The 14193-nt window shown below is 36.4% G+C and overlaps 2 protein-coding genes across 2 annotated transcripts; one reads left to right on the top strand and one right to left on the bottom strand.

Moving 5' to 3' along the window:
- Positions 1-2024: 2024 nt before the first annotated feature.
- LOC110690448 lies at positions 2025-11651 on the top strand. Its single transcript, XM_021867283.1, has 4 exons — positions 2025-3410; positions 7823-8394; positions 8488-8707; positions 10128-11651. The coding sequence occupies exons 1-4, from the start codon at positions 2196-2198 to the stop codon at positions 11466-11468; spliced, it is 3348 nt and encodes a 1115-aa protein (XP_021722975.1). The 5' UTR covers positions 2025-2195; the 3' UTR covers positions 11469-11651.
- Positions 11652-12729: 1078 nt separating this feature from the next.
- Positions 12730-13999, bottom strand: LOC110690449 (MLP-like protein 28). Its single transcript, XM_021867284.1, has 2 exons — positions 13742-13999; positions 12730-13169 (listed from the first exon to the last, which is right to left on the bottom strand). Exons 1-2 carry the CDS (start codon positions 13923-13925, stop codon positions 12889-12891), a joined length of 465 nt encoding a protein of 154 aa, XP_021722976.1. The 5' UTR covers positions 13926-13999; the 3' UTR covers positions 12730-12888.
- Between the last annotated feature and the right edge of the window lie 194 nt (positions 14000-14193).

The following is a 14193-nucleotide window of genomic DNA, read 5'->3' as shown; positions in this document are numbered from 1 at the left end:
ACTACTCTCTCTTTTTTTTTACATATATATAAGATAGAGTCCAAAAAAAAGAGTCAAATTTGCACATTTGCCGAGAAACAACTTTGACCATTCAATATTTTTAATAAGAGATTAGTAAAAAAATATTATATATATATATATATATATAGACATTATGACAAATCCAACAATATATTACTTCTTATATGATTATATATTGGTAAAAAAAATATAATAATAATAATTCAATGATGATATATGTATATTGGAAAATCTCAACTCTAGCTTAAAAAAAACGAAGGGAGTATAATAATAAATCAAACCAATCACTTCATGCTTACATAATGACCCCTACTTTAGTGACAAGTTTGGTAAATGTGTAAAATGAGTCAAGTGTCAATCTTAGGAATGAAGAACCTAATTGGCTAGAAATATCTTTATGCGTTTAGTTCAAATATTAGTATGGGTTTGGAATAAGGAATGAAACCAAGATGGTATGGGTTTGGAGCTTGATACTTAATTTCATTTTTTGGGTTTGAGTTGGGAATGATATGTTTTTCTTTTAATTTGAAGTAAAAAAGTTATGGGTATGACTCATACCCACCTCCCCCGTGGGTTTCAAAACCCCATACCTTGGGAGTTTGAGGTATGGGTTTCAAAATTGAATTTTATAAAAACAAACAATAGGTATGAGTTTCACTCATTCTAAACTCATACTTCATAGCTTAGATGCTTGAAAAACGCCCCTTAAATGTTACATTGTACATAGTATATAGATTAACCGTATAATGTATGCAATTATTGGGATCCTCTTGTGAATGATGCTACTACATTAGGAATGTCTGGCACAGTTGTTCCTCTTGCCTCCATCTTTCTTTGTTTTCCTAAGTTGTATGCATAATTACATATGATAAATTTAAGTTTTTTATTTTTTTAAAAAAATTAATTCAGATTATTTGCTAATATTTTATGCAAGATAAAAAGCAATAAATTTTTTGTCTGCTAGACACTATGTGTGTTGCTTCCTGCTCAACGGCTTTTTGTTGCTGCCTGATTGATGGCCTTGTTGTTGCTGCCTGATTGACACCACTGCTGTTGCTGCTGCCTTCTATTACTACTTCGGTAATCAGATTTTAGAATTTGTAATATTGTTTGTTGCTGATGTTTGTTGCGGTTGTGCTCCTGTCGTATTAAGTTAAGATGCTGAAATGCTTGATGTTGTCCAATTGTATTTTTTACTTTTTGACGAAAGTGTAATGTTACAAGCTTTTATTAATGGAAATAGTTAAGTTTATGTATAATATAAGTCTTTGAGTAGCAATTTAAGGTGCAATTTTGTTTGTTCTACAAGTACAAAAAAGATTTTAGGCTTTTTGTTTTGTTAGTTGAATAACATATTAGCAGCAATTTAAACAAATAAAAACCTAGGTATAGCATTTTTAATTAAATATAAAAAAATCTATTTATTAGTAGGGGATAATGGAATTAACTACTGCAAAAAAATCTTTTTTTTTAGTAAGATTTAGCCAATGTGCTACTGCAGCAAATTAATCATTTATAATTGCTGCAAATAAATGTTTTTCTAGTAGTGACAAATGGTTTTTCTTCAATTTATCTGTTGTATGATGATACTGCTAAGATTTCTTTATGTTTTAGTTCCTTTAATATTTCTCATATCAAGCGCGCGAGCAATGCTCTAGCACATAATGTAGCAAGATGGGATGTTAGGGGTTGTGATGAGTTTGTATCTTCTGGTCCGTTCTCTCAAAGTCTAATCACTTTGGCGAATTATTGATCTATAATAATAAAATGCGCAACTTGTTTTTTCTTTAAAGAAAAATGAGTTCAGTAAAAATAATTTCAATTCAATAGGAATAATTTCAATTCACACGGGATGCCATGTGCCCTAATGCCCCATGCTACTCGGGTCGGAGCGTAAGCTCAAAAGGAATTATCACTTATCAATTCAATTAAAAAAGCACCATCAATTTTTTGACCGAGATTTGGGTAAAAGTTGAATCTATAAGGATAGTCCGATGGTGGATAAATTAGATGTAAAAACTAAAAAAGACAGAAGCTGCATCTAGCATGAAATGGGTAGCACCAAAAAAATAGTGAAATTGCTCCTTTGAAACAGGACTAGTGTTCTCATCTGGTCAATACCGGAGTCACTACCTTCAGATCTCAACACTCAATTATTTCCGGAGGAAAACAAGATGCTACCACCGGAGCTCCAATCCCCTTTACAGTATCATCGTCCTTATCTTTCACCACCTTCTTCCCTCCATTTTAATGGCGGACCAAACCCTAACCCTAGATCATCATCATCATCATCCTCCGATCGATTGAAGAATCCTCGATACATTCCTTCATCCTTCGCTCACAATGCTCGGATCGCCATTGCACTTGTCCCTTGCGCTGCTTTCCTCCTCGAGCTCGGCGGTGCTCCCGTCGTTACCGTCTTAACACTCGGTCTAATGTGCTCTTACATTCTCGATTCCCTCAATTACAAACCTGGTGCATTCTTCGGAGTTTGGTTTTCGCTCATCTTCGCTCAGATCGCTTTCTTCTTCAACTCGTTTTCGTCTCTTTCTTCTTCGTTCAATTCTACCTGGCTCGCTGTTCTCGCGTCGTTGTTGTGCTCTCAAACGACGTTCCTCGTTGGTGTTTGGTCGAGTCTTCAATTCAAATGGGTTCAGATTGAGAATCCTTCTACTGTGCTTGCTTTGGAGAAGCTTCTGTTTGCTTGTGTTCCTGTTGTTGCTGCTTCTATCTTCACTTGGGCTACTGTTTCTGCTGTTGGTATGTCCAATTCCTCTTACTATCTCATGTGTTTTAGCTGTGTGTTCTACTGGCTTTTCTCGCTTCCTCGGCCTTCGTCGTTTAAGGCGGAACCCGAGGCCGGTTCGCGGCGTTACCATGGTGGTGAATTGCCTGATGACATGTTCATTCTTGGTGCACTTGAGAGTTGTTTTCATCTTCTACATTTGTTGTTTTTTCCTTTGCTCTTTCATATTGCTTCTCATTACACTGTCATTTTTTCTTCCGCTTCCTCTATATCCGATGCCTTCCTTCTTTTCTTTGTCCCTTTTCTCTTTTTGCTCTATGCATCCACCCGGAATTCTCTCTGGTGGCTCACTCAGAATCCTGCTCAGCTGCAAAGTATCCGTGTCGTTAACGGGGCCATCGCTTTACTGGTTGTTGTCATCTGCTTGGAAGTCAGGGTTGTTTTCCATTCTTTCGGCCGTTACATTCAGGTCCCTCCTCCTTTCAGTTATTTCCTTGTTACTGTTACATTGCTCGGCGGAGCAGCTGCTGTTGGTGCATTTGCCTTGGGTATGATTGCTGATGCTGTCTCTTCTATAGCCTTTCTTACCTTGGCTGCTGTATCTAGTGCCGCTGGTGCTCTTGTTGTGGAATTCCCCATTTGGGTATGTTCTGCACTTCTGTCTTTTTAAATTTTTTTTTTTTCAGTGCTATGGAATTCATTACTGTATTAAGGAATAGTTTGCTACTGATTAATGGATTGGATGACTGAAAATTACATAAATGTGTCTGCTTTTGAGTCATAATATAGCTCACTAATCATTGATAGCATATGTATCCCAAGTCACTCGGATTCTTTGACATCAGTTTTTGCTTGTTCATCAGTCTTTACTGGATTTTTCATGTATAGATAAGGATAATTCTTCTAGCTAAAGTTAAATGACTGTGCTGCGTTCAGTGAACTCCTTTTCTATTCTCCATCAACAGAAATTTACACCTTGTTACTGTTTACTGTTTAGCTTGTGGTTTAAGGGCATCATTGTATACCGAATTAATTATAATGATGTGTAAGTAACATGAATTTCCATTAATATACTATAGGGTTTCACTTTTATATGTATCCTTAATTAAATGACACCTTTACAAAAATCTTGACTAGGATTGTGGTGAACATTCAAGAAGGTTTCCTTTTGACCCATTGTCACTGAGCTCTTGTTGGTATGAGTGGTAGAGATTTAAGAGCTCATGACTTATTTTTACATTCATTGGTAACCAAATATAGGGCATTACTAAAGGTGCAAGAAGGTTGCGTTCTTTTTATTTTTTATTTTTTAAGTTATCTTCAGCCAATCTATAATTCCTTCACTTTTCTAAATATAAGGCCCTACAATTTCCTCACATTCACTTTCATATTAAATATAATTTGATAATGTCTTGACAACTTAGCACCTAAAACTCCATGGCCGGAGAAGAATTTGAAATATTATGGAACGAAGGGAGTATCTTTTTTAAAGTTTTGGTATTTTTTAAGTAGAAAATATGCCCGCAGTTCGGGACTTCTAGAAAGGAACAATAGGCAAATATCTTTGGGCTTAGGGTGTGTAACTGTGTAGTTTTGTGTGACTTTCTTTGTTTAGCCTTGGCCTTTTGCCTCATAACTTGTGTCTAGGTTCCAAGATCCTGAATGCATCTAGTGTTTCATGTTTGTGAAGTTATCTAGGTTGAAGGAATTGGTGAGAAGCCATATAAGTTTCTAAGAGGTCCTTTGAGATAATATTTGATCTATGATAAAGTTTGTAAGTGGAGATGAATGAATATGATGTTCATTGATGTCACATGTTCAAGTGGGCAGATGTTATGTTGGATGATTCAATCCTTATTTCTATGTTGGATAAACCATCCAAGCTTTTGTTACTATATTTATTCTTGTAAAAAAAAAAAAGGATAAACGTGTTAATCTTATTTGAACTTTGGGAAAGGGACTTAGACTCAAGGGATACTAATTGTTGTGGGACAAATTAATGCTGTTAGTGTCTTTATGGACCAAGGTGGATAGGGCTATCCAAGATTATTTAATTCCGGAGATATTGAGGAATTGAGTTAATTTGTTTATACTTTCTTTGTGAGGACACCTTGTCAGGCCTGTCCACATGCTGCTCTCTTTATTGTTTTAATAAATAAGTTTCATTTAAATAAAGACTTAAGGGGTCCTAGAATAATTTGTTAAATATTCAGGAGTATGTGACTATCTTGCTCCTGTGCCAATCATGTTGCTGAGTAATTTTCATCATCTGATTTACTAGCCTGTAAGCTTTTACTTTTAATAAGTTGTGCATGCCGGATATTGTTCACTAATCCTTCTTTTTCAGTGCTATAACAAATGACCAATGTACCAAACTATCGTATCCTGCTAAGAATCTTATTTCTAGTCATGTTCTTTCCCTATTGATATTCAAAACCTTTCCTACTTTGGGGTTCTTTGGTTTACCAAAACAAAAATTATGTGTAGGCCTAGAATCTACAAAGTTATACTTGTTTGGGGACCAAAATTGACACAAAACTCAAAACCCATGCCTAAAACTTGGGGGCTAGGATTTGAGAAAAACCTCCACCTTTGGAATAGTGTTGAGAAAAAAAAGTGTCTAGAAATATGGTAGTTTCTTGTATTTCATTATCATCATTACCACCATCGTACTCATCATGTTGCTAATCAGGAGTAGGCTATGGAAGGTCATGGGGAGAGGGAGGAGGAGAAAGGCTGATAAGGATTATGAGGAGGCGAATAAGACAAATAGCATGTTGCTAATCAGGAGTAGGCTATGGAAGATCATGGGGAGAGGGAGGAGGAGAAAGGCTGTTAGGCTGAGAAGGATTATGAGGAGGCGAATAAGACAAATAGAGAAGGCACTGAGGAGGCTGTTAGGCTGAGAAGGATTATGAGGAGGCGAATAAGACAAATAGAGAAGGCACTGAGGCAAATTGGTGGATTGGGATTTGGATGAGTAGGAGGGTGAAGAAGAGTAGAGGGAGATAGAGATGTGGGGATTGTGGGTATCATATGGGTTTGATACCCCAACCTTGACACTTGTCGTATCATATGAGGCCTTCTAATTTATTTAATTGGGGAAGTTACGTGAGTGCCTTTTATCATGCTTTAGTGGTAGCTTGTATTATGATTTTGTAGAGAAAAGTCCAACTGATATTTGTTTGTTTTGTAATAAAATGCATGAAGCATAGTTGTTTTTTGTTTTGTATTCGCTCTCTCTATGTTCAAATTTCATTATGTCTTATGCACCCCAATTATACTCCGTTAAAGGTATGCATTTAACTAGATTAAGATTTCATAAATAAAAACAAATACTGTGAAAAGAGGAAGAAAGAGGAGAGAAATTTTTTTATACGGAGTATATCCTCACAACTGTCTTGAGATCATTATTGTAACACAAGCTACCAAATAAGTCAATCTGAATTGTGTGCATATGAATTTGTTATGCGAATAAGTGGCATAACATAAGCAAAGTCTCAAAAATTGTTATGTAAGCATTTTTAGTGCAATATTAGTTCTATAACACCCGGGTATTATTAGAACTTGGAACTTTAGAAGTTCATTTTTATTTATTAGCCTAGCCGGGTATCAAGTTGGTATCAATAGTTGAAGAGGATACTTAGGCTGATTTCCCCTTTTTTTTTGTAAAAAAATTGGGACATTACTGGTAGTTAAGTGAAACTTTCAACTGTCAAGGGGAAGTTTTGGTACCAGTAGTCCCATTCCTTGAGAGTAGGTAACTTAAGATTTTAGGCCAGAAAGTGGTGGTGTTGACCTTTGTAAGAAATTCAACATAGTATGACTCTTTGGTTAGAGAATCTATTCTAAATTACACTTGTATGTCTCGCATATGTTGTGTACTTGTGTTTACATGCAAAACTTATTTTTTTACCTCAGAGTAAAGGGTAAAAAAAAAAAGCAAGAACATAAAAGAATTATGTGTATGATGTAAGTTTAGCGGTATGGGAAACAATGAGGTAGGGGTGATCACCTTGGATGATAAAAGTGTTAAAACTTCAAAGTTGTGAAGTCTTCCAATATATGGGATCTATTTTTCAAAAGGATGGAGAATTGGATGGAGATGTAGCTCATAGGATCAAAGTGGATTGGTTGAAGTGGAAGAGTTTGACGGGTTTTTATGTGATTTAGGCGTACCCTATAAGTTAAAGGAGAAATTCTATCGAACAACAATAAGGCCTGCTTTGTTATGTAGTACCGAATGTTGGGCTGTAAAGTGTTGCCAAGTGCATAAGATGTATGTGGTGGAGATGTGTATGTTGTGATGGATGTGTGGTCATACAAGAAAGAAACGATGAAGGAATGAGATAATAAGGAAGAAAGTAAGGGTTACATATATTGTGTACAAGATGAGGAAGAATCGTTTGAGATGGCTTGACCATGTAAGAAGGAGACCGAGTGACGCTCTGGTGAGGAAGCTTGAAGAATGGCAAAGTGTTGGGATCGCGAGAGGTATGAGAAGACCTAAAAAAACTTGGAACAGGGTAATTGAGAGTGACATGGGTACATCGGGGATTGAGGAAATTGTGGTGTTGGATAGGGGGTGTGGAGGGAGAAAAAATTCACGTCAACGAGTCATGATTATATATACTTTTAGATTTATTTTCGTTTTAAATTTTAGGTTCAGCTCACCAATCTGTACTGTTTTCCTTTTCCAAAATTTTCTCCAACCTTTATGTTTTCAACTTGAAGTTTTAAACTCTCTTTTAATACTTTCTTGCATTTTATTCTTGATTTTCCTTTAAAATTCCCTTATTTTTTCTTAAATGCTCTTTCGTTTACTTACTTTACTCACCTTTTTCAAACTATTTTAAATGATGGTTTTGTTATGTCCATTTCTTTATATCGTACGATTCCTTATGACGGTTCATGTTAGTTGACCCCAAATCCATCTGGGACTAAGGCTTTGTTTTTGTTTTTGTTGTTGTTGTATGTGTATAATGATAGCTATAACTTGTTTCTAGTCATGTTAACATTTCTTTACATTAACTTGATCCCTTCCATTATTTGCAGCTGCTTCCGCTTCCTGCAGTGTCTGGATTTTACCTCGCTCGTTTTTTCATTAAGAAGTCTTTGCCGTCATATTTTGCTTTCCTTGTGCTTGGGAGCCTGATGGTTATGTGGTTTGTGATGCATAATTTCTGGGATCTCAACATATGGTTGGCAGGCATGTCTCTGAAATCCTTCTGTAAGCTCATCGTCGCAGGTGTTGTCCTTGCTATGGCTATTCCTGGCTTGGCCCTTTTCCCTCCTAAGTTTAAGTTCTTGATTGAGGCTGCTTTAATCAGCCACGCTGTGCTGCTATGCCACATTGAGAATCGATTCTTCAATTACAGTAGCATATATTATTTTGGTTTGGAGGATGATGTGATGTACCCAAGCTACATGGTTATATCAACAACTTTTCTGGGCTTGGCCCTGGTAAGGAGGCTTACTTCGGATAGCAGAATTGGGCCCAAGGCAGTCTGGATCTTGACTTGTCTGTATGCTTCAAAGCTAGCAATGTTATTTATCACGTCGAAGTCAGTTGTATGGGTCTCAGCTGTCCTATTATTGGCAATCTCTCCTCCTTTGCTTCTTTACAAGTATCAACTCTATCTCAAGAGCTTTTCATAAGTTTGCTATGAACTTTGCTACTTTTGGTCAGTCAATGAACTGTCTCATTTTGTATTTTGTAGGGACAAGTCAAAAACAGCATCAAAGATGAAACCTCAGCAAGGATATATGCATGCTTTTGTGGTTGCTTTGGCTGTCTGGTTTTGTCGTGAAGCCATTTTTGAATCTCTTCAATGGTGGTACGGCAGACCTCCAGCTGATGGCTTACTGTTGGGTTTCTGCATCGTTTTGATAGGAGTGGCTTGCATTCCTATTGTTGCCCTCCACTTCTCTCATGTGCTGGTATGGTACTTATTGTCGTTTGTTGTAGATATTTTGCTAGAGATTAGTATGAGAAACAGTAAGATAGCAAGCTAGAGAGATAGAATTAATGGCAGCCAAGGGAATGATAGATATATTACTGAACAGAGTATCCGATAATACAGATCTTCTTTCGAGAGGAAGGAGCTCTCCCAAAACAAATCACTCAATTAATTTCTTCATACATCACCTATTAATACCCCAAAATTAATCCCAAAACAGGCTTAACACACCTTAAGCATGCCAGCCTAGAAATAACAAACTCATAACAAACTTATCTAGAGATTACTATTTTACCCTTCTTCCCAAAATGAATTTAACAACCTGACAACTCAGCATTCTTCCATCTAATTCTTGAGCCTTCTAGCATTAGTAAAACGGATAATAGGTTTAGGCTGATTCCTTGCATATTTTAAGTTCTTAGACTTCAGTTCATGAGGAACTGGTACAATGCCAGATATCTGGCATTCGATACTGTATATGTTAAATTCACAGAATTATGTGAAACATTACATTTCTTGTTTGTTGGCTAGAAAATTGTATGTTGTTTTTTCATCAATTCATCCATTATGCCTTTTGAGGGATACAGTATCATTAGAAAATGGAAGTTCTTGTCTGATATACATAATCTAGTCATGGTAGTCCGTTATTACGTGATACGATAACCGTGTAATATGACTTGCAACAGATAGTGATTCTGTCTCGGTATTTCAGGTAGAATTTCTTGCAGGTTCAGTAACAAATACTTCTATAAAACAATATTTATGATAGCCATACCTGTTCAGCTGTGGTGATATCTACCATGATAGTTGGGCTTGCACGTTATTTTGTTATTAGTTTATCTATTTTGAAAATGTGCTAAATTGTTTCTTCTCAAAGTAATATTTTTTTAGTTTATATTTCCAATTAGTGCCTTGCTGCATTTGTGCATTCTGTGGAGATATTTCTAGTGATGCCTGTACTTCGAAGGTCCTTGAAGTTTCATAAGTTAATGCTTGATTAATAGTCATGTATACTTTGGACTTTACTTGTTGTAATCAGCTCCGAGAAGCTTATTTCCATGATGTTGTGTGAATTGTGATATGTGAAATACCAATATGTGATGTGAACTGAACCTTACCTCTTGAGAGCCATCTACAAGATACTTTATTCAAGGCATGAAATGTTCAGCTTTTATTCTGTTATTAATTTAGCTGTAAATGCTTTACCCGTTCTTCACATGAAGGTTTGTTAAGGAGATACAGATAGATGCTTCTTGTCAATTCGGTTATATTTTATACATAACTGTGTTTGTGACATTATGTACTTATTTAGATTTTGAATCATCAGCGAAAATTTCATGCTGGGTTAGGGGTGTCATAATTAGTAAAGTTCTAATGATTTCTTCTTGTTCTTTGCGTAGATTGCCAAAAGGTGCTTAGTACTGGTGGTGGCAACTGGACTTCTTTTTATCTTGCTGCAGCCACCCATCCCATTTTCATGGACTTATCGTTCTGACCTCATTAAAGCTGCTCATCTGACTGGAGATGACATCTCTATCTATGGCTTTGTGGCAGAGAGACCTACATGGCCTTCTTGGCTCCTTATTGTGGCTATATTACTCACACTTGCTGCAACAACCTCCTTAATCCCCATCAAGTACATTGTTGAGTTAAGAACCTTTTATTCCATTGCTGTCGGTATTGCTGCGGGTGTCTACATATCTTTTGAGTTCTTCCCTCAAGCTGTTGTCCTGCAAGCCCTAATTGTTTTGACTATGATCTGCACCTCGGTGTTTGTTGTCTTCACACATTTCCCATCTGCTTCTAGCACAAAAGGTTTGCCATGGGTTTTTGCTCTCCTTGTTGCACTTTTCCCTGTGACTTATTTATTAGAAGGTCAGGTTAGAATTAAAAGCCTTGTAGATGGTGGAGATATCACAGAAGAAGAAAGGAGACTAACTACAATATTGGCTGTTGAGGGTGCAAGGACGTCACTCCTTGGATTATATGCTGCAATCTTTATGCTTATTGCATTGGAAGTAAAGTTTGAGCTGACTTCTTTAGTGCGGGAGAAAGCTGTTGAAAAGGGTGGTTATAAGCCGAGTCAATCTGGTCAAAGCAGTTTGGCAAATTTGCCTGCCAAAATGAGATTTTTGCAGCAGCGTAGAGCTTCCATGACGCCGACATTCACTATTAGAAGGATGGCTGCCGAGGGAGCCTGGATGCCTGCAGTTGGTAATGTTGCTACTGTTTTGTGCTTTGCAATATGCTTGATCTTGAATGTAAATCTCACCGGTGGTTCAAATCGTGCTATATTCTTGCTGGCTCCGATCTTACTGCTACTCAATCAGGATTCTGATTTTGTTGCTGGGTTTGGTGATAAACAGCGGTACTTTCCTGTTGTTGTTGTTATTTCATCCTATTTAGTCTTAACTGCTTTACACAGTATTTGGGAAGAAGTGTGGCATGGAAATGCTGGTTGGGGGTTGGAGATAGGTGGACCAGACTGGTTTTTTGCAGTGAAAAATGTGGCTCTCCTGATTCTGACATTCCCAAGCCATATTCTTTTTAACCAGTTTGTGTGGAGCTACGCAAAGCAGAAAGATATGGCCCCTTTGCTTACTCTACCTTTAAATCTGCCAGCCATCATAATTACAGATGTGATCAAGGTCAAAATTTTAGGGCTGTTGGGAGTTATTTATTCCTTGGCCCAATATCTAATATCAAGACAACAGTACATTTCAGGATTAAAATACATCTAGATATGCACAAACTTTGTACAATACTTTTTTGCAATCATCAGATGGGAATTTCAGGTTTGTCTCTGGCCACTCATCATTTTAGCATAGTTTGAGTTGTACATTAGTTGCTTGGGCAGCTGTTGATTTTGAAATCAATATATTAGCGCTCTAAAATGAATATATGCAAGTTCCTTTGCTGTGCAATTGTGGTTAAATCATATTTTCTGTTACTTATATTATGCTGGCCTATGCCTGAAGCACCTGTTAGTGTACTACTCACGGAGCGGTACTGTGCACTCTACCTGAGAGAAGTGACCTAAAATGGTGACAGCTGAGCGTTGGTGTGTGTGTTGGGGGGGGGGGGGGGGGAGGAGTTGTAGGAAGGCTGAACAACATGACTTGCTGCTTTCAAGATGTGAAAATGCCTACACATTTTCTATGCACCTGAAAATATCATGCCGATGCATTAATATTGTGATTTTTTGCATTCCCTTTTAAATTGATTGTGTGGTGTCTCCGTATTTGTTGTCTGCCTCCATGATTGTGCCTCCAAGAAATCTGTGAACTTGGATGAGCGTGTGTCTTGGCATTGAGAAAAAGCCGCAAGTACACAAAGCCTGACAGTAACTATTTGGAATGAGCTGCTGACATGTCTTATCTTTGAGGATAATTGTTGGAGCATGAAGTGTGGCAGAACTCAAATAAGGTGCTTTGAAGGCATGTGCAGACTGGGGTATTTGTTATAGTGATAGAAGTGATGATGGCTGACTTTGTTAGGGTGCTAAAGCAAAAACAAATTTTATGAAAAATTCCCCATAAAAGGCAATCCGGAACTCCGAATAGTACTTCGGGGCATAGCTATCCCTATGATATCCTTATGGATGATACAGCCCAATTTTAGCGGAGGGACTTCAATTAATTCAACCTATAATAGGTGCCTTGAACCAAACCAATGTGCGATTCTATTCCTCTTTTTTTGTTTTTGTTTTTGTGGAAAAGATTACAAAGTCGACAAACTACAAGCAAGAAAAACTTGGTGACCATGGTGTGTCCGCACATGGTAGTGCGTCCGTGGCGCCTGGTTGCTCAGATTTGTGACGCATGTTTTCCTCAACGCTTGATGAGTTGTCATTTTCGCGGCGCTCTTATAACATCTATTAGCGTATTGATTGGAGAGTAATTTAAGAGTTTATTAGGTTGTTTTTTATGTTATAAAAGAACCATTGTAATTCATTATAGTCCCAATACGAAAAACTCTCGAATCCTCCCCCTATAGAATAGGTTTAGTTGAATAGGTTTAGTTGATCAAACACGTAAAATCTTGTGTTTTGTTTATCTTTTCTATTGCTTTTTCAACATTCATTTGTTCATTGATTATTGTTCCGTACAAATCAAATACTACACGAGCTATTTCATAACAAATGGTGGCTTTGGTTTGCCCTCAATTGGCATTATTAGTAAGGTGACGGGCAAGATCTTTGAAGATAGCGAGCCCAAAGTGTAGCAATTGATGAGGCTCAGGAGCATCTTCACTCATCTTCTCATACTCTAGAGTAATTTTTACTGCACAAAATTCATGTCCCTTCGGGATTATACACAATGTGCTTGAGAATGTTTTGTAATGAGTTTTCATTATATCTCCATCAATTGCACTACGATGTATGATCTTGTTCTTCTCATCATTTGCTTCAATCCTCTCTATAAGGTACTCTGACTTCCCATCTGTTAAATTGCATCAATCATAAATTAGATTCAAACATACTTCCTCCGTTTCTTTTTAGTTGACCAATTCTTTAGTCATGTTTGTCAATGCACTTATTCAATCACTAATATCTTAAATTATCGTCAAACAAAAATTATGAAAAGTTGATATTTTGAAAGTATATAACGTGACGAATCTAACAGGATCTCACATGACTTTATTTTTCATTACATATAAAGCACAAAACACGGTCAAAAAGAGGTGTGTGAATAGTGCTAAAATCAAAACGTGTGAACTAAATAAAAACGGAGGTAATAATACTTAAGACCATCAAAGGGAAATTAATAGGAACTTTTATTAAGTGTACTCTTTCGTCTCAAAATATTTAACACATTTATTTATTATTTTTTATGAACTTTTTAACTAAATATCAAGAATATGCTTAACAATTAACTCCAAACAGAAGAATATGTTTATATTTAACACATAAACAGTAGTAATTTTTTTTTGTTTGTTAATGATTGAAATAAAATAAATATAAGGAAAGAAAAGGATTATTAAGAAGATTCAAGTAAAAAATAGAAAAGTTTACCAATAATATAGTCCCATCTTCTGGTGCTACCCACACTTTCCCAATTGCCTTGGTGTGCTTCAACCCTGCACATGTTGGAACAAATGTTGGGAATATTGGGTTGTTTAGCCATGTTCATTTTAAATAGCATTTCTGCTGAACATTTCACCTCCACTTCTCCCTCTAATTTTCGCAACTGTGCCATTTATTATTTTTTTTTACTTAAATTGCTACAATTTTTAGAATTTTCTTGATTATAATTAGTGACTATGTATATATATATATGAAAACGTAAGAATGTAAGATAGATATTTATAGAAGATTAAAAAAGCATGCATTATTTTATGAAGAATATTTGACATTTTGACTGTAATTATGCTCTTTGTTTTGCTCCACTCCTTTTATCAAACTTTGAGCTTGCTAATTGCTATGAACGCATTAATAGATTACTTATTCGGTTATTCCCACTAATA

This window comes from Chenopodium quinoa, unplaced genomic scaffold (genome assembly GCF_001683475.1).
Source record: "Chenopodium quinoa cultivar QQ74 unplaced genomic scaffold, ASM168347v1, whole genome shotgun sequence".
Classification (NCBI taxonomy): domain Eukaryota; kingdom Viridiplantae; phylum Streptophyta; class Magnoliopsida; order Caryophyllales; family Amaranthaceae; genus Chenopodium; species Chenopodium quinoa.
This window is presented reverse-complemented; position numbering and strand designations above follow the sequence as displayed.

Excerpts from the sequence above, each read along its gene's own strand:
- LOC110690448 (XM_021867283.1), top strand. The coding sequence starts at position 2,196 with ATGCTACCACCGGAGCTCCAATCCCCTTTACAGTATCATCGTCCTTAT. Across the intron at positions 3,411-7,822 it reads TTGTGGAATTCCCCATTTGG|CTGCTTCCGCTTCCTGCAGT; the intron begins GTATGTTCTGCA and ends CATTATTTGCAG. Across the intron at positions 8,708-10,127 it reads TCCACTTCTCTCATGTGCTG|ATTGCCAAAAGGTGCTTAGT; the intron begins GTATGGTACTTA and ends TTCTTTGCGTAG.
- LOC110690449 (XM_021867284.1), bottom strand. The coding sequence starts at position 13,925 with ATGGCACAGTTGCGAAAATTAGAGGGAGAAGTGGAGGTGAAATGTTCA. Across the intron at positions 13,170-13,741 it reads AAGATGGGACTATATTATTG|ATGGGAAGTCAGAGTACCTT; the intron begins GTAAACTTTTCT and ends GCAATTTAACAG.